The sequence below is a fragment of the Micromys minutus genome, assembly GCF_963924665.1.
Source record: "Micromys minutus genome assembly, chromosome: 2".
Classification (NCBI taxonomy): domain Eukaryota; kingdom Metazoa; phylum Chordata; class Mammalia; order Rodentia; family Muridae; genus Micromys; species Micromys minutus.
Window position 1 is genome coordinate 32,949,611 of NC_137971.1, and position 23,186 is coordinate 32,972,796.

The 23,186-nt window shown below is 44.4% G+C and overlaps 1 protein-coding gene across 4 annotated transcripts in view; it reads right to left on the reverse strand.

Annotated features, from left to right (window-relative positions):
* The window catches only part of SMARCA2 (SWI/SNF related BAF chromatin remodeling complex subunit ATPase 2), a 164,805-nt gene that overhangs the window by 76,645 nt on the left and 64,974 nt on the right, over positions 1-23,186 (reverse strand). For all 4 annotated transcript variants that reach the window (XM_080912453.1, XM_080912454.1, XM_080912455.1 and 1 more), the window contains exons 14-21: positions 21,796-21,943; positions 18,030-18,193; positions 16,454-16,520; positions 15,668-15,778; positions 13,209-13,451; positions 11,371-11,484; positions 4,474-4,581; positions 3,584-3,670 (exon numbers count right to left, since the gene is read on the reverse strand). In XM_080912453.1, coding sequence (XP_080768579.1) covers positions 3,584-3,670; positions 4,474-4,581; positions 11,371-11,484; positions 13,209-13,451; positions 15,668-15,778; positions 16,454-16,520; positions 18,030-18,193; positions 21,796-21,943 — 1,042 coding nt within the window. The remainder of the gene's footprint in view (positions 1-3,583; positions 3,671-4,473; positions 4,582-11,370; positions 11,485-13,208; positions 13,452-15,667; positions 15,779-16,453; positions 16,521-18,029; positions 18,194-21,795; positions 21,944-23,186) is intronic.

Genomic DNA, 23,186 nt, shown 5'->3' on the forward strand with positions numbered 1-23,186 from the left:
ACTGGCCTGTGATTACAGCGACTCAGCCGAACAATGAACCGAACTCTGTTCTGCTTGCTAGCACCATGCTGATGCTCTCACAGGTCCTCCACTTACTAGTTTTTCTCAGCTCCCATTTCTGTCTCCAAGCAGGGAAGGAAAAACTAAAGCCGAGGGTCATATCTATACACTAGTAACATTTGGCGTCACACCACCATTTAGAACACTCAGCTTTGGGGCATGGTGATACATTCCTCTATTACCAGATATTTGGAAGACTGAGGCAAATAAATAAATAAATAAATAAATAAATAAATAAATAAATAAATAAATAAATAAATAAATAAAATTGCATATGACTAGGTGTTTTAGACCAATGTATGTAGGCTACATAGAGAGGTCCCTGCTCAAAATAAAACAGAGCTTTTATTTCTCAGGTTTGAGGGTCCTCAGGGAAAAGCCCAGTCTCAAAACTTGGGCTGTGGAATTATTTGGTATCAATACATGGCAGTATAGAAGACAAAACAAAACAAAACACAGGCAAACATGCACAGCATCTTGGACTCATAACAGCCAAAGACTCACTGACCACTGCAGGCTCTGATTTCCAGGAGCTTTCTCAGATCTGTTTCATAAACAAGCACCAGTATAGTCTGTGTCCCTACATCAACCCAAAGGGCAAACAAGCCGGTGCTGGAGAGCATCTGCCCAGAACCACATCACCTCACTCTTCCTCCTTAGAGTTCCAGACACTGAGGGTGGGGGTGGGGGGAGAGCTCCCTTCCTTCTTACACAGCCCAACATGGAAGAAGACTTGAGATGCAGTTTCATCATTGCTAAGTCCCCATAGCCCATTATAGGTAAGCGCAATAGCTCAAAGTAGTTCTCAGGAATAGGTGACCATAACCCAATAGCTGCCATAACCCAAGCGTTTCAGCATTAGGAATTATTTCTTATGCTGCCCCACTCCCTATCCCAGCAATAGCAAAAAGCACCTCCCATCTAAGTAATGTGATTTTTTTTTAAATGAGCTACTTTTGTTCTAATTTTAGTGTTGATCCAGGAGGCTAGAGAAGGTCCTTAGTTAAGAGCACTGGCTGCTCTTCCAGAGAACCCAAGTTCTAATCCTAGCACCCATAGGGTATCTGTATCTCCAGGTCCAGCATATCCAATGTGATGCACAGACATACAGGAAAAAACACTCACACAGAGAAGTTTATTAAAAAAAAAAGAAAGAAAGAAAAAAAGAAAAGAAAAAAGAAAGGCTGATCCACCTGTCAGCCCTGTAATCTATTTCTTTCTCAGTACAAAGGATGGATATAGCTTAGGGGGTCACGACTCTCCCTATCCAGTCACAGTGACAAAGCAGCCTAAGACTGGATCTCGCTACTTCTTAATAGATTTCCCCTACATCAGTACATCTAAATGGCTTAGTGTGAGGACTTCTTAAAGTACTCTTGAAGTTAACATTTTGCTTAGATCTATAAACACATCCCTTCCTTACTCTGAGGTTCTCTCTCAACTGTGCTATGTAATATTCAATGAGCATGGACTCCTGTGTCCAGACACCCACCTACTGCATATGGATGCTGTCATGTCTAGAGATACTATCCCTTATGTCTGTGCTCTCATCTGCATCTCTTCATCGTCACAGACATGTGCCCCTTCATCCATCCCAGATTTACTGCTGCTGAAATGATGAGACACTGTGGCTGATACCAGCTTGGGGAAAGGAGAAAGTTGGCTTACATGAGTCACAGGCCACAGAGAGAACCCAAGAGAAGAACTCAAAACAGGGAGGGCAACTCGAGGCAGGAGCTGATGCGGAGGCTATGGACAGATGCCACTCACTGGCTTGCTCCTCATGGCTTTATCAACCTGTTTTCTTATAGCATCTAGGACCACTAGCCCAGGAATGTCAATACAATAAGCTGGACCCTCTCCTATTGATCATTAATTAAGAAAATGTTTTACCAGCTTGCCTACAACCAGATATTCAAGAGTCACTTTCTCAGTTGGGCTTCCCTCCTCTCAGATGACTGCAGTTTGTGACAGACTGACACAAAACTAGCCAGCACAGCCCTAACACACTGACCTAGCAACCAGATGTTCCTCTGTCTGTGGATACTTTCTCTGAATGTATGGCTATTCTCCCTTCTCCCATACCTTCCCTTAGGTCAATACTTTCCTCATGCATGTCCTCCCTGTATGTGAATGTGATCCCTAGATCTCAGGATGCTCTTCCTAGGATTATGGAGTGCTCCTTATAGCCATAGACACCGATCTCTGTCCACAGATGTTCTCCCTGTATCTAGGGATGATCACCTATGTACAAGAATGCCACCCTATGACCAAAGATGCTCTCCTAATGTATTCAGATTTTCTTCCTTTGTCCATAGATGTTCTGTGCCTATAGATGGTTCCCTATGTCCTTGGATGATCTCCCCATGTCTGTGGACACTCCCCCTCTGCCCACAGATGCTCTCCCTATGTCAACAGATGATTCCCCTCTGTCCACAGATATTCTCTCTGCATCCAAAAATGCTTTCTCTCATATCCACAAACATTCTACCATCTGTGTGAGGACCTTTTTCCCTACTTGGGGTTTTTTTCCACATACATACATACATACATACATACATACATACATACATACATACATACATACATTCTTTCCTAAGAACTTAAGGGCCATAGTGGTGTCAGGCCTCACTCACTCAGCCTGCTGAGATGGGCCTCTAAAACAGAAAGAGGTGGTAAGAAAGTATTAGCAGATCTGACATGCATGACTACCAAAATAAACTGGGGTGAGGTCAGGGTACTCAGAGCTAATAAGAATTCAACTCATTTGGTCCTCTAATTCAGCTTTAGTTTTTTGGAAGGTTCTGTCAATTGCTTAAGTAGAGAAGAGCCCTGCACAGTTTTTCTTCTTTGTCATTTCTCCTGTTATTTTGTAGTAGGCAGTGGCCCATGTGGTCCTGCAGATGGGGAAGGCACTCCTGAACCTCTGCTCAAGCCAACTGCCCCGCTAGAGTGAACCTTGTCAATGCAGCAATCTTATTTTCATAGAACAAGAGTGAATATGTCCTGTGGTCTAAAAACAGGATTCCAGAGACCTTAGTGTCAGAACAAAATGACAATCTGCATCATCAAGAAGAAAACCAGGCAAGAAAAAATAAATCTATCTATGTCATAGGCTAGTGGTAGCATCTCTGACAAGGACAATATTTCAAGAACATCTTTCGCTTCCATTTCTATAAACACATTATTTAAGTATTTCTCCCAGCTCCCTTCTGAGGAAGCTGGCTGCATCTGTCATTAGCTTCAACTCCTGAGCTCCCACAGTAACAAGGTAATTCTCAGCCTTTACCCAAATCCACATAATGAGCCAGTGCACCCAAAATTTTCTCACTACTCTAAACTCTTATAAAATTCCAGGCGCTCAGTCAGTCAGTGCCAAAGTGAGTCCACATCCAGGAAACAAGTCTTTTGATTCTCCTGAAAAGCAGGAACCATGTCATCTCCACACATGCTTTACACATATTTTGGGGGTTTGCCTTCCTAACTAGCACACTAAGGATCGAAGAACAGGCTGCAGACTCACCTCAATGTGCTGAAACATATATGGGTGGTTGCATATTTTTCGCAGCTGCATGATGGTATTCATCAGCGTCTTGGCACCTCCTTTTCCCTGAGCAAACAGTACAATAAAGAACTAATTATTCATGGGTCAAGTTATTTTTTAAAAACTAGGCTTCAAAGGTGTAGCTTCCTGGTGGAGTTAGTGCACAGCTTATGAGAGGGCTGGGCATGAGTCAAGTACTGAAGAAAGAAAAAAAAAGAAAAGAAAAGAAAAGAAAAGAAAAGAAAAGAAAAGAGAAGGAAAAAAAAGAATAAAAAAAAAAAAGAAGCAAATAGAGATCGAATGAAAGGGAGAGAGAAGGGGACACAGAGACAGACTGACTCATACACAGAACATGGGATCCTACACCTTTTTGGCACTTTCACACCCGGAAGCCCAGGGTGCTGGTCACTATTTAGCATTTTCTGAGTCAGATATAGCATCGTCCTTGTGATTGACTTAGCCTATGAAAACAGTAATTCTTACAGAATCATGTCAAACCGATAGCTTTGTGTCACATCTGTCTTTAGGATTCTAGCAGACCACGTAAAAAAGATGCCAGGGAGAGAAACTGGACTTTGAAATGTCCTAAAGCACCGCACAACACTGGGCAGCTTGTGTCCTCAAAGAGCTATTAGGAGCAGTGTTAAGGTTTTGATGACGAGTACCAGGGGCACAGACCCAGTGGAGTTAACAGTAATGAAGGTGCTGACAGCTTCTGTAGCCACCTCAGAGATACGGTGTTTTGCAGGGGTCAGCCCCCCACCCCCCCACACACACAGGAAAGCTTCCTGGAAATGCTCAAGGCCACAGCCGTGAGAAGAGGACAAGACACACTGCAGTGTCTGAGTCTCCTGGCTTTCTAAACGTACCTTCTTATCCTTCTCAGACCCGTCCGTGAGGAGGATGCCCTTGGCCTGCATATGACGGTACAGAATCTTCTGCAGAGCAGACATGTCACACTTGATCACATACTCCACCTGGGGACAGAGAGTAGGATACAGGTAAGTACAGGACAGGAGGGGGCTGTCTGAAGACGATGTAGGAGAAGGGGATACAGGAGCCAGTCCTGGAAGCACAGATAGGCATCTGTTCCCCCTTCCTAGATTCCTGAGACAGGACAGAGCCACAGAGCAGACCAGAGTCCTCCCAGTCAAAAGCACCATGATAATGGTGGGTCCCTTGAAAGGCTTCGTGCAAAAGATGCAAACTCACAATTTCCTATCACTTCTTGATCTCGTATTGGAGAGAGAGGCTTGCCAAGTATGCTATACAAACTGTTCATTGCAGTGTGTGTGAAATACTTCTCCTGATTCTCAGTCCTCTGTACTTTCATATGAACTGAGCAGTATCAGGAAAACTGGCGACTGCCCTCGTTCCTCCGACTTTGTAAAACATCTTTGAATGGCTCCATGTGGATACCCCAGCACTCATCCTACAGTAAGATTTGTAACAAACCCAGGTTGACTGTGATTAACCTCTATTCTGGAGAAATGATGGGACACACCACTGTGCAGTCATGAGATTAAAAGGAATTAACTCACAGCAGGACACAACTTCCACAACCAAAAGGCAGGACAGGGCCCCCCTCCTGTGTGACCAGTTGAGAAAAGACAAAGTCCAACTTATAATACTTGATGGGAATTCACACACCCACAGCTTACATGCACTTGCGAGCGTTCAGCCTACTGGGAGCGCAGAAAGCAAGACTTATTTTATATTGCCATTTTTTCCCCTTAGTCCCAAGGATACAAACTTGCAAAATTCAAAGTAAATGCCAGACTGCCACCTGGATATCTAAGATTGTGATGAAAGGAAATCGGCCAATTGCCCGGGATGTGATCATCTGCTTAAAAGGCGATGAGGCTGTTTTCAGCTCAGAGGGCCAGAGGGAAGAGGTCATGGATGAAGAGAAGTTGAATATTCATTTGGCTGCAACTTTTAAAAGGAGCCAGAGGCCTGGCTGTCTCTTCACACTAGGCAATTACAAGAAGGCTAGATTTTTTTGCATGAACGTTACCTATATGGGATTGGTTAGTAACCTTCCAGGACAGAGAGGAAACAGCAATCTTCAAATGCAACAAATCAGTACATGCTTAACACAGGCTTTATGCTCTGCCCATCTGACCGTGTCTCCTCTTTATTCTCCGTATATTGTGTGGTTTTCCTGAGGTAGACCTGATACAGATTATACATATTTGATATATACAGTATGGTATGCTTCCATTACACATTCACTGTCAGAGAATCACCGCTATCCTAGTTTTTCAAGAGATCTCAATTCACAACGAGCTTTAACTGTGGGAAGAAAACGTTACGTTTAAACTTTAGCAAGTTTAATAACAATGGCATCGAGAGCCAATATTTAGGCTCTACATGAAATGCCTGGTGTGCCTTTTCTCGTTTAAGCCCTACAAATTCTGCCTAACATGGTCACATTTCATTTCCTTATTTCATAGACAAAGAATCTGAGTATCCAGGAGGTTAAGCTCCCAGCTCAAAATATATCCACTCTTTCAGACCAACCCTAAGGATGACCAAAGAGACTGGTTCACAGGTCTGATCTTTGATTTTGCCTGGTGTCACCTCTCTGCGGGGTCCCATTCACAATTCCCAGAGTATACAAGACATGACTGCTACTTTTTAAAGGTGTGTCAGGGGAAGGAAGGTCCAGAGTCACCAACAGAACCCGGACTTTCTGCCTATCAGTCAGCCATTTCTAAAGGCTAGAGGTGAAGTTCAGGAAGAAAAGAGGCCGCCTGGCGATACACACAGACAAGATGCCAGGCATCCGAAAAGAGGTGAGACCCTCTAGAGCAGGGTATTGACCGTTCAATACAGTCTCTCCTGTGTGGTGGCCTGAAACCATAAACCCATCTCACTGCTACTTCAGAACTGTAAGTTTGCTACTGTTACAAACCATAATGCCAATACTGAATACTGAAAGATGGATTTAGCTCACAGGCTCAAGGATTCCAATCCCTGGGCCTTGGCTCGGTTGATTCTGAGCCTGTGTCTGGGCAGAACATCAAGATGGCAGGATTGAATGGAAGAGGAAGCTGTTCCCTTATGGAGTCCAGAAAGCATGGAAAGGGGAGGGGGACAGGATCAGGTAGAACCTGACATGTAATCCCCAAGGGGGTCATGACCCACAGGTTCCATAGCTGCTTTGGATGGAAGATAAACAAGGCCTCCCCCTTTATTTCAAAAAGGGCAAGAGGAACTGGTGATATGCAGTGACCAAATCTGCTGCTGCAAGCTCCACAAGTGAATTTGACCTTCGCTCCTGGAGTAGTCTCTAACAATGGCAGGATTTTATTTTCTTCTGGGCTCTACTCCAAGCTTCTGTTGTCCGCAGATCTCCCCAAACCAGTGAGATCATACAGTGGGGAAAGATGCTTGCCCCCAAGCCTGATGACTTGAAGGCAATCCCCGACAGCCACATAGTAAAAGGAGAGAACCAACTTCCTGACCTTCACATGCACCATAACATGTGTGGACACAGTTCCAACATAGCATGTGCACATGAGTATGCACACATGTGAACCAAGTAAATAACTGTAATTTTTAATGCCCCTAAGAGCACTAATAATGAAAAACCAATTTTCTCCCCCACGTCCCGCAAAGAAAATGACCCTCGACCTTGTCTGATGTCAAAGATCTTCTTTCCGATACATGCCTATAGATTTTTCTTAAGCATGAAGTAATATTAACATCTCTAGATATGAGATGAGGTCCAGAGGACAGTGGGGCAATGTTAAAGATAGATGCTTTACATCCTTATATAACGGTGCCAGTGCGGTTCCAACCCAAGCATTCCATGTGTAGCTAGTGAAGGCCCCCATGAGGCACACAGAAGAAACAGCTCTGCATTCCTCCCCTTGTCCTGTGCTCACACTGTCCCACATTCCCACCTCTGCTCCTTGGCAGATTCTCTTTAAGCCTCAAGGGGTCCAAAGATATTAGCCTAGTTAAAAGTCAGATCAAGATTGGGGATACAACTTAGAGCATATGCCAGCATGTGCGAGGCCCTGATTTCAATCCCCAACACTTTGATCCAAGACATCAGATCCCACGAAATCTACTTTTGCAGACACAAGGAAGCCCGGTTACAACACAGGCAAGTGAGAGTGACTGGACACTGAGATGCTCTAGTGGGAGGATCCAACCCAAGCCGCACCCCCTACAACCACCCAAGCACAGAGTGGCCTTGTAACAGACACACATATCTGTGGTATCAGGGTCACCTTGCATGTTACAGATCTATAGAGCTTATCTTTTTGTCTTAAGAGAAACGTAAATATACATGGCTGCCCTAGCTCTACACTCAAGGGGATTATAATTGACCACCTTCTGCACACACTGAAGCTATACCCATGTATGGACACTGGAGACTCCTCTCCTTAAAGCATCTAAAAGGCTGAACAATTCATTTTGTTGGTTGGGTGAGGTTGCCTCCCACCGCCACAGCAGAACTCTGTGTGAACAGATCTCATGTCAAAGGTCTCGTCTGTCTACCACTTACATCAGACCTTCCATTCTGGGGTAGTGTATTTTACGGGCTCTGAGTGAGAGGAATACACAGAAGACCCAACTGAGAGTTTCACACAGAGAAAAGAGACACAGTAAAGAATCCTAACAGCTGTGCCATTTTCAACTGGGTCGGTGCTGAGCTCACCTTCCCAAATGCAACATCATCCTAGTAAGGCGATGTTGTGAGAGTTCCTCCAAACACACAGGTGGTTCAGAAAGTGAAGTTGGTGAGTTCTTTTAAGAGATGTGCCCTACTAGGAGACAGCCTTGACAGCCACTGGGACTGTGTTTATTCAAGTCCTAAGGACAAATGAGGCACTGATTTTTCATGTATTTGATAGCGATACCTACGAATCCTGTGTGAGCAAATGGCCAAATCAATCCCCACAATCAGGTGACTACATTGTCTAAGAATCCCTGCCCGCCATTTGGTTCAGTAGAACCTGAGCTTTCTTCAAAGCTCCTGCCTGTGGATTGCTCTTCATTCAAAATGTTCATATTAAAAAGATGGATGACTGAAACAATGAACCTGGGCCAGTGTGCGGTAGTCCCACATGGTGAACAGAGACTTTTCAGCAAACAGTTCCACTTACAAAGGTCTGGGGTCCTGGAACCCATGATGTGAGAGAGGCAGGATGGTAATGATTGAATCTATTAAGCATCCTCAGCTTTGTATAGTGAGTACACAAGTTTTCCATCTAAACAAAGCTCTCTCCTGTGTTCTACAGAAATTATGTATTTAACAAAGTCAGGACTGACATTAGGTGGTCCCAGCTCTTGGGAAGTGCAGACACTGTGAGGGTTCACATGCATACATGCATAATACATGCAAGCACACAGCAGGCGCAGGCTACATGCATGGAGATGCCACTGTACACACAGCCGACCACATTATTGGTTCTTAAGACTATGAATTCACTACTTCAGTGGGAGCTCCATCGAAAAATTAAATCTTCATTTAGTTTAAGTTGCCTTACATAATCCCTTTTCTATGAACTAACACTCTCTCCTCAATATAAGAAATGAGCTTTGGGCAATAGATAGAGGGAACAGTATATCTCCTGTTCATTGAGTATTCCATTAGCCTGTTATGAGAGCTGGCTTTCCTCTGCAGCCAGAGGTGCCTTTAGTATAGGCCAAGAGTATGCACAGATGCTCAACAATATTCAGTATCAAGCTAATGGAATTAAAAATGCAACTTCATACCTACTAAAATAACTGAAACATGGAAACAGTGTTGACAGTACAAACACACCTGGCAACACGGATCGCTGATGAACACCAGGAAGAATGGGAATGCTCACGTCTTGCCAGTAGGACAATGCAGAATTTTAGAAAGGTGCAGGGAACACTGAGATCACATGATTTTATAAGACCCTTATAGAAAGGTGTAGGGAACACTGAGATCACATGATTTTATAAGACCCTTATAAACCACTCATTAAACAAACAACTCAGTGATTATACTCTGGGCTGTTCACTCAAACAAAACAAAAACCATGTCACACAAAAGCTTGGATCCAGATGCCTACAGCAGCTCTACTAGACTGTCAGGGGCTGGAGAGATGGCTCAGCAGTTAGGACCGTTTACAGCTCTCATGGATGATACAGGATGATACCTGTTAGCTCCTAGGACCCACACTGGGCAGCTTACAAACACAGAACTCCAGAAAATTCAGAACACTCTTCTGGAATAGGCGTATACACACACACACACACACACACACACACACACACACACCTTAAACAAACAAACAACCCAATGTCCTTCAACAAAGCTGAACCCACTGTGTTACCCTGGGTAACTTTCTGGATGACTTACAAACACACTGCACAGACTGAAAAGAACCCAGGTGCAAACAGCAACTCATTCTGATTTCAGTCAACTGGCATTCCTTAGGGATGAAAACCAGCTCAGAGGCCACATGAGGCTTAGCAAGGGGTGTCAAGGTGGGCGACCTGTGAGCACTGCACTCCGGTACAAAGGAGCACAGGCCTCTCTGTGCAGAAGAGAACAGGTCAGGTGAGGGAACAGTGCTTGGTTCTGAACCCAGCAGGCATTTGTTAGGAACTATAAACTAAAGGGAGCATGGTTCTGTACTGTGGTCTTACTAGATGTAAACTGAAATTAAGATTAAAATGTACTTTCCTGATTCTTCAAGAAAACATTTGAAAATAAAGTACTACAGATGGATTTAGCTTTTTGGGGTTTTGATTGTTTGTTTGTTTGTTGTTTTTAGTTTCTTTTGTCAATAGATATGGATCTTTCATTGTTTGCTTTACTCAGACCATGTCAGACATACACAGTCTGCACTTAAACGCAGGGTAATTCTCTCATAGCAAAGTGATCATGTCTGTCTAACCACCTGCCAGCTCCTACTGTACAACGGATGGATGGAACCACACCAACCTGTCTAGTAGTTGTTACAAAAGTCCTCCCAACCATAAAACAACAGCCCGGCTCAGATCCATCCCATCACATACAAATACATCATAAAAAAACCAAAGAACCCCAAATAAAACAAAAACAGTATCTAATACTATGGAAGCCACCTTTTAGAGAATGGAATTTCATATGTAGATGTTTCCAGAAGACCAGTGTACAGTAATCAAAATTCAAGTCCAATACTAACCTGGGCCCAAAGGAGCTCTATGGAATGAAATGCTATTTCCAAAGAGGAAACCACTTGCCTAGAAGCTCCCAGGTAAGTCTGCAGGAACTCAGTCGCACCAGACAAACTCACATCCTAGCCTGTAGTTTGCAGCTAGTCTCTTTCTATCACAAATACTAAATACTGAATGAACCTTGCAGAAACCTGGAAGATACCACTGTTCCCTTCCACAATTGATAGAGGAGTAGCAAATGCCAGTTCTCATTTGCCTTCGTGCAGAACTGCCGGTCTGTGCACCAAACGCCATAGAACATAAACTCAGTAACTTCAAAATGTGTGCGTGTGCGTGTGCGTCTGTGTGTGTGTGCGCTTGTGTTTAAAGTGCAATGAGACTCCATGAGTTTGATTATTTAAACCTGCCCCAGAGTTAACAGAAACCAGACTAAAAATGTTGTGACGCCCCCCCGACACCCCCCAGCTCTATCCAACACAGAGGGTTTGAGGAGATGTTGGCAAGAAACCTGTCATGACTTCACTCACAACTGAACTCTGGACCTGCTATTTCAGACACGCAGCCTCACAGACAGGTACTGAAAACCCCGAAACTCTTATCTGTAAACTCACCTTTTCTGGAAGCTGAGACTCAACCTCTTTCTTCAGCCTTCTCAGTAAAAATGGTCTCAACACCTTGTGCAGACGCCTGATGATCAAAATAGTTTCTTCTTCGTTCAGGTCCACCTGCAAAACGAACTTCTGTGAATTCCTGAAGGGTGTCTCACAGAGTGATACTCTGCTACATTCATCATAGGTTTCACCACATACTGAAATCACACATGCTTTCAAGCCAGATTGAGGACAGCCATCTATACCTCCAAATTCTCCTCCCACCTGCCTGCCCTATGGGAATAAAACTACCTCCAAACAGGAGTCTTTGCCTTAAAGTCTAATTCTGTAGGAAACAGCCCTGGAACCAAGTTTCATGTTAATAGTAGGAACAGTCCCAGACGTCACAGAATATGGATGGCGGCGATAAAGACAGACTTAAGACGGACCCTGAAAGGGAAAAGGGGGCAACGGTTCGTATGCTCCTGGGTCAGTTCAAGCCCTTGACTTTTCTCGTGTCCAGTGCAGAAACATCAGAAGGATAGATGTTTGGATATAGAAATGGGAAGAGCAAGAGTGCACCTTGATTACAACCCTGTCTGCGGAGGTCTGAATAAAAATGGCCGCCACAGGCTCACTGGGAATGGCAGAATGAGGAGGCGTGGCCTTGTTGGAGGGGGTGTGGCCTTGCTAGAGGAAGTGTGTCGCTGCTAACCGGCTTTGAGGTTTCAGATGCTCTAAGGCAGGACCAGCATCACTTTTCTTTCCTGCCACAGGCAGATCTGGATGTAGAACTCTCAGCTCTGTCTCCGGCATCATATCTGTCTGCATGGTGTCGTACTTCCCACAATAAAGAATTAAACCTCTGAAACTGTAAGCCCAGGCCAATGAAATGTTTTTCTTCATAAGAGTTACTGTGGTCATGGCCTCTCATCGCAGCCATGAAACCTCAAGACAGCTCCTTTCCTTTCCTTTGCCCAAATTCTGTTCAGCTTTAGTCAAACTTTATGAAAACTCCTAACTTTCTGTTCACCTTCCTTTGTTAGCCTCTAGGGGGCAGAGTTAATTGGCACTGCTTTCTCCAGATGGGCAAGTTAGTTAATGAACAGAAAATGTACCTACTAGGCACCTCAAGATTAAAGAGATAAGAGTTCAAACGTAAGTTCACTAAAGGATTTTAGTGAGTTTTTCATTCTTAGAGTCAAGGAGCTGGTAATTACAATGGTATGTGCCTGTTTGTTTTGTTTTGGTTTTTTTTTTTTTTTTTTTTTTTCTTTTTTTTTTTTTTCTCCCCCTTACAAAGCCCCATCTTGCCTTTAATGAGCTCAAACAAAGGATAAGAGATGATGATGATTATGCATATGAGAGTAGCTACTCTGGGATTTAAGGAGTACCTATGTACAGATAAAATGGAGCCTTACACTAAAACATGAAAAAAACACATGTGTGGAAAATTAATGTTTCCAGAAAATTCACACTCTACATGGAAGACTCCTGAGTTTAAAACAAAGAAAGATTTTTGGGTTCCTATTGGATTGGTTGAGTTGATCTGCTTAAAGTGATCCAGCCAACATCTTCCGTCTCACCCTCCCTGTGGCATGCTGTGGTTAAACTCTACCAGTCAGGAAAAGGCTTTGCAAAGGCAGAGACTAGATTGCCCCATATGAATTCAGAAGGTAAAACATAATCTCAAATGAGACCCCATCCCACCCACTGAGCAAACACTATTGTAAACCACCCTGTGGGGTTTCTGTGGCCCTGAGCCTTCACTTTTTCACCACACAGTGGCAAGTTCTCACCCCCTCCCCCCACACGCATTCCCCCTCCCCCCACACACAACACATTTGGCCAGTAAGTACCCTTTCGCCCGTCATGGCAAATGGAGCATTAAACCACTGCTCAAATGTGCTGCAACTCTTGAAGATTGTAGGCAGGAGGAAGTTGAGGAGGGCCCAGAGTTCGGGGAGCTTATTCTGCAGCGGGGTCCCAGTCAGAAGGATCCTTCTGGGGGCCACATAGTGTGTGTTCAGGACCTGGGTGAGCTTGCAGTGATGATTCTTCATGCGGTGGCCCTCGTCCACAATCATGTATTTCCACCGAATCTGCAGGACAAAAGGATACACCAATCAATGAGTGGCTCGTAAACAGACACAGAGGCTTCCAAATGGCTACAGGTGTGTGTGTGGAAAAACAAACAAACAAACCAGTTTGGCAAAGATGCACACTGATACTCTTCAAGAGAAAGGAATCCCAACTAATGGAGTATTGCCCGTGCTTGGCAGACTGCGAAAGCAACAATGTTTCTCCCAGGACCTGTGATTCCAGTCCACCTTCTAGAAACAGTATCTGTGGTTTCCAACCGTGGTACTTGATGTGAAAGGGTCATTTGATCTCCAAAGGGGTCTCAACCGACAGGCTGAGAAATGCAGGTATTTACAAGATGGACATTAGGTTTTTTGTTTTTTTTTTTTTTTTTTTCTTTTCTTTTTTTTTTTTTTTTTAAGTCTGCTGCTCCAATGTTTCTGGCTCTGGGGAGAACGTCAGAGGAAGCAGACAAGCAGGTGCGGCCTAATTCTCACCTCCTCATTACAAGTACCAGTGAAGCCAGGGAAAAGAGAAAATCATCAGCCAAGCTGGGCTACCCAAATAAAAGAAACCAGCAGCATTCCCTGCACCCCTTTCTCTACCAGCGACAACTGTGTACGAATGACCAAGTCCCTCAGTCAGCTTGGCAGCAGCAGTGAAAAGAGACCCACAGATGAAAAATGCATCTAAATAGACTTTCTAAATCGACTTTCTTCCTCAGTTGAGCTTGGGAAGCAGCAAGGAACCAGAGACCTTTGATTCCACCACCGAGTAAGGACTAATTAGGTCCTCTGCTTGGAAAAATTACTACCCCTTTCTGGAGCTCCGCTTCTTCAGTAACAAATAAAAGCATGCCATCTCGTTACCGGGTGTCTCCCATGACTTTTGAAATACATATGCACAAGACACAGATGATTTTTTTTTTTTAGGGATCTCAAAGGTAAACACACATTCCCACAGTAATATTGGAGACGCGTCAATTTTGACACTGCCAAATTCATCTCAGAGCATGAGGAACTGGATGGCGGCATGGCTGTCACTGTCATCTCAATTATTAAACCTCCCCTGGGCATGAGTTTCCTTTATATTATTTCCTATGATACCATGAAGGGAACGCACAGCTCCCAGAGCAAAGGTTTAATGCAGAGATGGAACAAATCCCAGCAATGGGGATTCTGTTCAATTCGGACCATAACTTACTTTTAGATTAGACTGATTTCCAAACACCACAGGGTAAAAGAAATTACCACAGGGGGGGTGAAAATTAAGTTTTCATGATTTGTTCCAGGAAAGATGGTACTTCCATCTTCCTGCGTGAATACATCAGGAGACGATATAAATGGGAAGAAACCCTTCTCATTCGTGGCTAAAGGACAACTTCAGACATTCATATGAGGAGCCAGGTAGGTCACAGAGACAACTCCTTTTTTGGCTCCAGATAAACAGCTGCAGGAGCAGCCCCGAGTAATTTAAACAATAATTGCCCATTATTTTTACCAGGAAACCCTGAAAACAGATAAAGCATACAAGCTTCAGCTTGGAGAGAAGCTCTGGTGGAGGACACCATCTGGAGGGGTGCCTACTTGCCTTCAGAGAGAGGGGGATGGGGGACGAAGCCATGCTGACAGTAACCCAGGGCAACAAAAACAATTATTTCTTTCCAAGCACATTCAGAGCTGCTGGAGAGGAAAGTGAAACCCAGGTGAATTTTCTTAATCGATGTGAAAGTGGGGCTGGAGAGATGGCTACTTTCCCAGGGGATCTGGGTTCTATTCCAAGCACTCAGATAGAGGCTCTTAACCCTAACTCCAATCCCAGAGGATCTGATGCCCCCTTTGGCCTCTACAGACACTGCACACATGCATGTCTGCAGGCAAAACATTCATACTCATAAAACAAACAAAAAAATTTTAAAAAAATCAACAAGATGGGAACTCACTACAAATAAATAGGAAAGGGCCCAGGATAAATCAACTAACTAATTTCTCCCCATCCCATCCCTCCACCCCCATCTCCCCCTCTCTCACACACAAACACACACAAAATACCACACCAACAAAAAATATTAAATCCCATGAGCAAGATTTCAGGAGCCAGCTATCCAATGACCAAATTATACTATTGAGTATAATTTGCAGGATACTTTACACGCCAGTGAGATGATCCACAATTAGAGGTAAAAAAAGTTAAAAAAAAAAAAAAAAAAAAAAAAAAAAAAAAAAAAAAACCATACCTTTGCAAGAATGTGCTTGTCTTTTATAATGTACTCATAAGTAGTCAGGAGGACATTGAATTTGCCACTCCGTAACTGGGGGACGAGGGAGCGTCGCATGGCAGGGGTACCCTGAATGGAAAGAAAAATGCATCAATTACCCACTGGAAGTACATAGGTGCTGTTTCTCACTGCTCCCGAGCTTAATGGAGCCTAGGCAGGTGATGTGCGCATAAATGTATTCTCAGACACTGATCTATTATCTCTGAAGAAAGTGGAAGCTAAACCACACATATCTTGACCCTTTCCAGATCCTTACAGGAAGGTTTCCCACTTAGGACTATGGAAGGGAAAAAAAAAAGAGAAGGAAATTGCAGTGGGCTTGCAGTAGTAGGTAACCTGCTGCTTGGCTGAAAGGCTCTCTTTCTGTGGGAGCGTGCAGCAGGCAGCCCCAGCGCCCCGGTAATTGCCTGCAAAGGCAGGAGGAGCATTCGGCACAGTAGCAGCCCACAGCAAGCCAGTCAGCAGTACACAGAAAGTGTGATATTTGTCATTTGTATTACTCTCATCAGAAACCTCGCGATATGATAATTAACAATTTTCTTCTGCATTTCACTATCTGAAGGTAATTATGGTTTATTACAGTAATCTTCTTGGGATGATTAACTCTCACTGTTTACTACATGATGTACATGACAAAACTTTACAACCAGATACAGTTCACAGATGTGCATATAGAATGAAGAAAATATAGCTCATTTTATTTTTTGGTTTTCCACGTTTATGTATAAATACAATGCTCCAAACCTTGTAGGAAATTTTCACCACAGAAGGAGCCCATTTGTCAAATTCATATGTCCAGTTAGACAGAGTCCTACAAAACAACAAAAAACCACTGTAAAAAATCCACACATAGATAAAAGTCAGTTACTGTAAACCTGTTACATATTTCTAGTCCTTGCCTTAAAAGGGACTATAGACTATAAAATATCCCAGACACACATTTATTTTAAAGATAGGGAGCTAGGAGGTTAAGTTAGAAATAAGCTGTCACAAAGCATGACAATTTTACACCTCATTAAAAAAAAGTCTCATTAGAAACAATTCAAAAGTATATAAATACATGGAATGAACCACCAGAATCCTTCTACAGTTCTGAAACCCAATAATGGCTGGAGGATCTTTACAACTCCATAAGGCTACTCAAATCAGAGATGAGAAATTACAAAACCACCCGAAACCAGTAAATAGACCTGTCAGAGGAAGCAGGGAAGAAATACTGAATGTTTTTTCTTAATCCTCCAGAGTGTAACCATAATATCCAAGTCAGCCGCTGCATATAAAATCGGATGCAAAGGGCATGTGAGCATCATGGAGGCAAGGAGGCAGAAGAGAAGGAACCGAAGGAAATCCGAAACAAAAGCCTTGTTCTTTCCTGCAGGTCTGAGTTCGTCTCAGGACTGCAAGCCAAAAGACCTCAGTGACTCAAGAGTGGCCGTGACACACATACACCGAAGCACTGGACTAAGGGAAGGTAGATGTGAACAGCTACTTCTTTACTTGGGGTGTTGGCTGCAGACCAGGGGGAGCCATCCAGTGGGGAAGGAACTGGGGCTGTGCTGGAAACAGCAAAGACTGGTCTTTCCAGAGCAGCAAGCCATTGAAACACAAAGTGTACCTACCAAGTGTACTCTGATGCAGAATTTGTAGGCATGATTCTGATTTCTAGTCTGATTTAAAAGATACAATAAGGAAGATGTACAAAGCTAGAATCTTTTGGAGGTAGGTGTGTGTGTGTGTGTGTGTGTGTGTAAGTGTGAATACAAGTAAAATAGTTCTAGAAAATAATTTAAAATGCCCCCATCTTTCCCTTTAGTAAGATACTTAAAGAGGAATTCAGAATTGGACTCAAGCAATCTGAAGCAGTGGTTCTCAACCTGTGGGTCACGACCCGATTGGGAATCACATATTAGATGTCCTGTATATCAGACACCTACATCATGATTCATAACAGGAGCAAAATTACAGTTTATGAAGTATTGACGAAATAATCTTATGGTTGAGGGTCACCACAACATGAGGAACTGCACTAAAGGGTCACAGCATGAGGAAGGTTGAGAACCATTGCTTGAGAGGGTGCGGGCTATCCTGACGACTGTCAAAATGTTCATGGCTAAGAATCGCTACAGCCTTTACTAGCTAGTCCAAAGACTGCCAGTGGGTGGGGGTGGAAAATTGAACCCCACATTCATTCAGGTTCTGTGTTCCTGGTGTTCCAACCCCAGGCCACCATTCTGTCTTTAGATAGAAAAAAGGCAGAGCTGCTGACAGGGAAGTCTCCGCCACACTGAATGATGGCTGCGGAACAAATGGCTGTACTTACGAGAGGGGGACGATGATGAGGTAGGGACCATTGAGCCTTTTGTGCTCCATCAGATACGTGATAAGTGCGATGGTTTGGATGGTCTTGCCTAGCCCCATTTCATCAGCTAAGATTCCGTTCAGATTGTTATTATACAGGGAAACCATCCATTCCAGGCCCTGGAGCTGAAACGAAGAGTAATTGTTTCAATTATCCAAGATCTGCACAGGTAATTAATACTAATACAACTCAAGTGAGCCGGTGACTTCCGTAACTTCTCAGTGCTATATGCCGAGAGTTTCCCACAGCAGCAGAGAGTGAGCCAGCAATCGCCCTGCTGCTTGGCAGGTGCTAAGTGCTAATCAGATTTAGAAAGGATGGGCTAAGGCAGGCTGGTGGGATTTGAAGCAGCTTTTCGGCTCATCGGGACTTAGCATTTCCCAGTAGATGACATCCTAGAATTATTGTAAATGAAGAAAACCCGAACCAAAATCTATTCCAACCACTCCAAGAACAAAAAGCCAATTTGAGGATTTAAAACAACCCAGAAGGCTGAGCTGGCCTACAGATCATCAGAAACCACTTTCTGGATTGTGACCAGCCTGCCCCAGGGTGCCATCCCTGCAGTGAGGAAGCCAGTGACCAGGAAGCCAGGGCCATTCTGCTGGGCTCCAGAAGGACATTTATTTCTTTTCCTGGCAAAGAAAGTCCCCAGGCAAGCAGCATGCAGAAACTCTGCCCCATGGGCACTTTCAGAAGGCCTCCCTGCAAGCTGGCTGCCTGGAAGGTGAACCACATATTTTCAGAGCACCGGGAAGTAGTACACTCCAGTACCAGCTCTCGATTCCCATTCATCACAAAAGAAAGGAGAGGTGAATCCACAGACTCATGGCACTACCATGATGCAATGCTGGGTCTGAACACAGCATCCATTATATGTAACATGTATACATGTAACACATAGTGTTGCAATCAAGTTAACTTGATCATTCAGTTATGTTTAGAACGTGTTGTGATCTTGTACTTACAATAGGCACTAAGCAACTCTTCTTTGTAAAGGATCACACAGGAACTATTGCCCACGGACACCAAGGTAGACAACACACCCCCCCTCAGAAGCCGGGAAAAAGGGACGCAGTGAACACATACTCATGTACCCCGAAATAATCCAGTGCTGTGAATGTGGGTAACTGTGTACTGGCTACAGTTTCCCTTAGGGAAACACTGTGACCACCTGAAGGCTTTCACAAGCCAAATGGAGGAGGGGGACTTGTGCAACCCCCCCCCCAACTTCTTAAAGGTTTTTTGAAGAACAGCAACAGGAAGAGATAAAGAGAGAAGCAGAAAAGCCCCTAGAGAGAAATAGGGTAAACAGGGAGTGGGAGGGGACAGAAGGGCCAAGTTGGGGAAGAGAATCAACAGAAGTATGAGGCCAGGTGATAACCAAGGCCCAACCCAGCACTTGAGAGTTGGAGGCCGGAGAATCAGGAGTTCACAAGGTTGTCTTTGAGTATTCAGTAGGTTCTGTCCCACCTGGGTTATGTGAGAACCTGTCTTAAGAACCCACAACTCTGTAGGCTAAACCAAGTTTTAAAAAGAGAGGGGAAAGGAGGACACAGACAGACAGACAGGTTCCCAAATAAAATAAAAAGCAGAACTAGAGGAAAGGGAGGAGCCTAGAAACCCAGGAAATGTGGGCTTTTCTGCACTGTGGAACTAGAGAATGAGACGTGAAGCTAAGCATACGGATGCAGGAGGTCGGTTGTCACCAGTGCCACCAAGGTTACACTAGTCAAGAAGCCATCAAAAGTTTACTGTGACACAAATGACCTTTTGTGAGAAACAGAACCCACAAAGCAGATAGGGATGCTCAGATGGCAGAAAGCCCTGGAGAGGGTGTGCACATCACACAGAGAGGTATCCGGATGGAGCCCAGTGAGGAGTGAGGCAGGCACAGGCATTCTCATTTGGAAGGAGGAGGAGCTGGATTTGAAAACAGAGCAAGGAAGAGTTCTTACAAAGGATCAGGCAGAATGGCAGAAGAAAACAGCATAGCATTTAAAGTTCTTTATGGGGACCATCAGTGGGAGCTTGCTGCCAAGGCTGAGTTCAATCCCTGGGACACACATGGCAAGAAGAGACAACCAACTGCTGCTACACACACACACACACACACACACACACACACACACACACACACAGTATAAAGCAGCAAAAGTTTGCTGTTATTTTTTTTAACTTATAAGTAAATCAGGAAAAGATGGGTGATTGTGGCACACACTTTTAATCCCAGTACTAGGGAGGCAGATGTAGACCTCTCTGATTTCAGAGCCAGCCTGATCTACAGTGTAAGTACCAGGACATCCAAGTCTACACAGAGAAACCCTGTCTTTTAAAGAAACAAACAAAAAACAAAGATAATAATAACTCAGAAATGGATCTCCCATGTCAGATATAGTAGAGAACTCATGGAGTCGACAAGGTATCAAGTGAGCCAAATAAGATTAAGAATAAAACTCTGATCTCATGAAGAAGGCATGGCTTTACAAGGACAGAGATCTTCAAAGTATGTTCTAGGAGCTGAAGGGAAACCCTAAGACTTTCCCAAGACAAACCACATTTGTACAAGCAGTTTTAGGAAGGCTTCCCAGGTGCTGCTAGACATATTTCCCATGTCCCCTCAGTACAGACAGGGTCCAGGGCACAGGGAGCAGCAGTGGCTGACCCTGGGAGCTCTACAACGATTGGTCACAAGAACGCACCTCCATAAAAGCGGTCTAGGCAGCACTGTTTTCTAGGCTACTAGTAAGCATCCATGTAAACGTGTCCCAGGCATTAGGAGAGAGAGATATTTGAGACCTGTGGAATCCAGCTGTGTTTAAAAGTTACTTTTCTGCAGGAGGTTGATGTGAATGATGGAGTCTTCAATAAGTAAGTAGGCACTGTGGATGGACCGAGAGGAGTCACGGCCAAGGTGATCACGTGGGTGGCCTGCGATGGTCTGGAGTTAGTCTATTATGAGCAGCAAGGACTTCCACTCACCCTACCAGTAATGGTTTAGTGCTAGGAAAACAGAATCGCCTACCCTTATGTGACCACAAGGACCTGATTCTTTTATTTTAGGTTTTAATTTAGTTTTTCACTTTAATTATTATTTTAATTTCATTTTAAATTTGGTTTCAGGAGTAATTCATGCAACAAATGCTCCAAGGAGCACACTCCAGGTACCTTGGTAGAAGAGTTGAGTTGAAACTAGAAGACAGGAGATGCCCTCAGGATAAACACATCAAAGGGAACACCTGTTACCTTTACAGCCTGGCTTTTAGCCAAGGAACAGGTGCCAGCAACTTTATCATACCTTTAAGTAAAGGTCTAAGTGCAAGAGACAGCACCTGAACCCCCAGCCTGCGCCTAATGCCACAGCTAGAGTTTGAGGTGACGCCCTGTTTGCTTCAGATCCTCAGCCCAATGGAATGGAGCTTGCTTTTCACTGTTTTTGCAAAGAACTGCAGTAAAACTGGTCCAATTTTTGAGTCGGCATTCCTTACAAAATCCATTCCAGGATAACAACAGCAAACCCAGTATAGTGGACACAACTCTCTGAAGGAAGCCCACCCCCACCCTGCACCCCTACGGGGAGAGCGCTCTAGATAATATGAAGTGCTTAACCTGGAATGCATCCCGCGTCTTCAAAATGTCCTAAGTTGACTAAGGCTCCTCAAGCCTTACATACACACGTAGGGGTGATGTGTACGCACGGCCAAGGCTTGACAAACACACCAGTTACCTGGTAATGCTTTAGGGTGCCGTTGATGAGGAGGGCAGACTGCTTCTCCACCCTCTCTGAGATAGCGTGAGCCACCGTGTAGTAGGACTGGGACCCTCTGGCGCTGTACTGCATGCTGTATTCGTCGTCCACGTCCTGTTTTGCGGTCCTGAAGAAGACAAAGTGGGAAGCCCACAGAGACATTCGAGTCTGTGTGCCACTTCATCCCAAATGACCTGAGTCTAAGACTGCTGCTGTGAGGAACTGCCTGCCCTGCAGTTAAGATTACTCTCTGTGAACGTCACGAAAACCGAGCAGGGTGAGCATTATCCTATCAGCGCCACACCATGTGCGCATTGTGAGGAAGCTGAACCTCAGACAGGTTACTCTGAAGGTCAGAAATGGCGCCCTGACCTTCAAAGCCCAATGGCGGTCTGACGACACAGCTGTACATCAGCACTTTTCCTAAGGAAACTTGTCCTGGGTTCTTTGGATGCAAATCCCATCCATAGGACACCACTAAAGCTTGGAGGACAAGTAAGAGAGGATTGAAGAGGACATTAGAGAGGAAGAGGATGATAAAGGGGTTCTTCCTCCCATCATGCCTTGTGGGGCCTTTCACCAAGCCACAGCAGTCTTAAAATCCTCACTGAAAAAACCAGGGCTGAGCTGGAAAAGAAAGGAAGGCTCCAAAGTGGATCATACAACCTTGGAAACACATTACAACTCCCCTCTCTCTCTCTTTTTGGAAAGCCTCGTCTTGTGAGTATTCTCCCCCCCCCCCTTTTTTTATTGGATATTCTCTGTATTTACATTTCAGATGTATCTCCTTCCCCCCAACTCCCATCACCCTCCCTCTCCCATTGCCTCCATGAAGGTGCTCCTTCTTCCAACCTCCCTCTCCCACCTCAGCACCTTGGCATTCCCCTACACTGGGAAAACAAGCCTTCGATAGATCAAAGGCCTCTCTTCCCATAGATGCCAGACAATGCCATCCTCTGCTGCATAAGCACCTGGAGCCATGGGTCTCTCCATGTGAACTCATTGGTTGGTGTTCTAGTCCCTGGGCGCTGTGGTGGGTTTGGTTAGTTAATAATTTTGTCATTCCCATGGGGTTGCAAACCCTTTCAGCTCCTTCAGTTCTTTCTCTAGCTCCTTCATTGGGGTCTCCGTGTTCAGTCCAATGGTTAGCTGTAAGCATCCTCCTCTGTATCAGTATGGCTCTGGCAGAGCCTCTGAGGAGGCATCCATATCAGATTCCTGACAGTAAGCACTAAGCATCAGCTATAGTGTTTGGGTTTGGTGGCTGCATATGGGATGGATCCCCAGGTGAGGCAGTCTCTGGATAGTTTTTTTTTTTTTTTTTTCTTTTCTACAATCCCTGCTCCTCTATTTGTCTCATTATTTCCTCC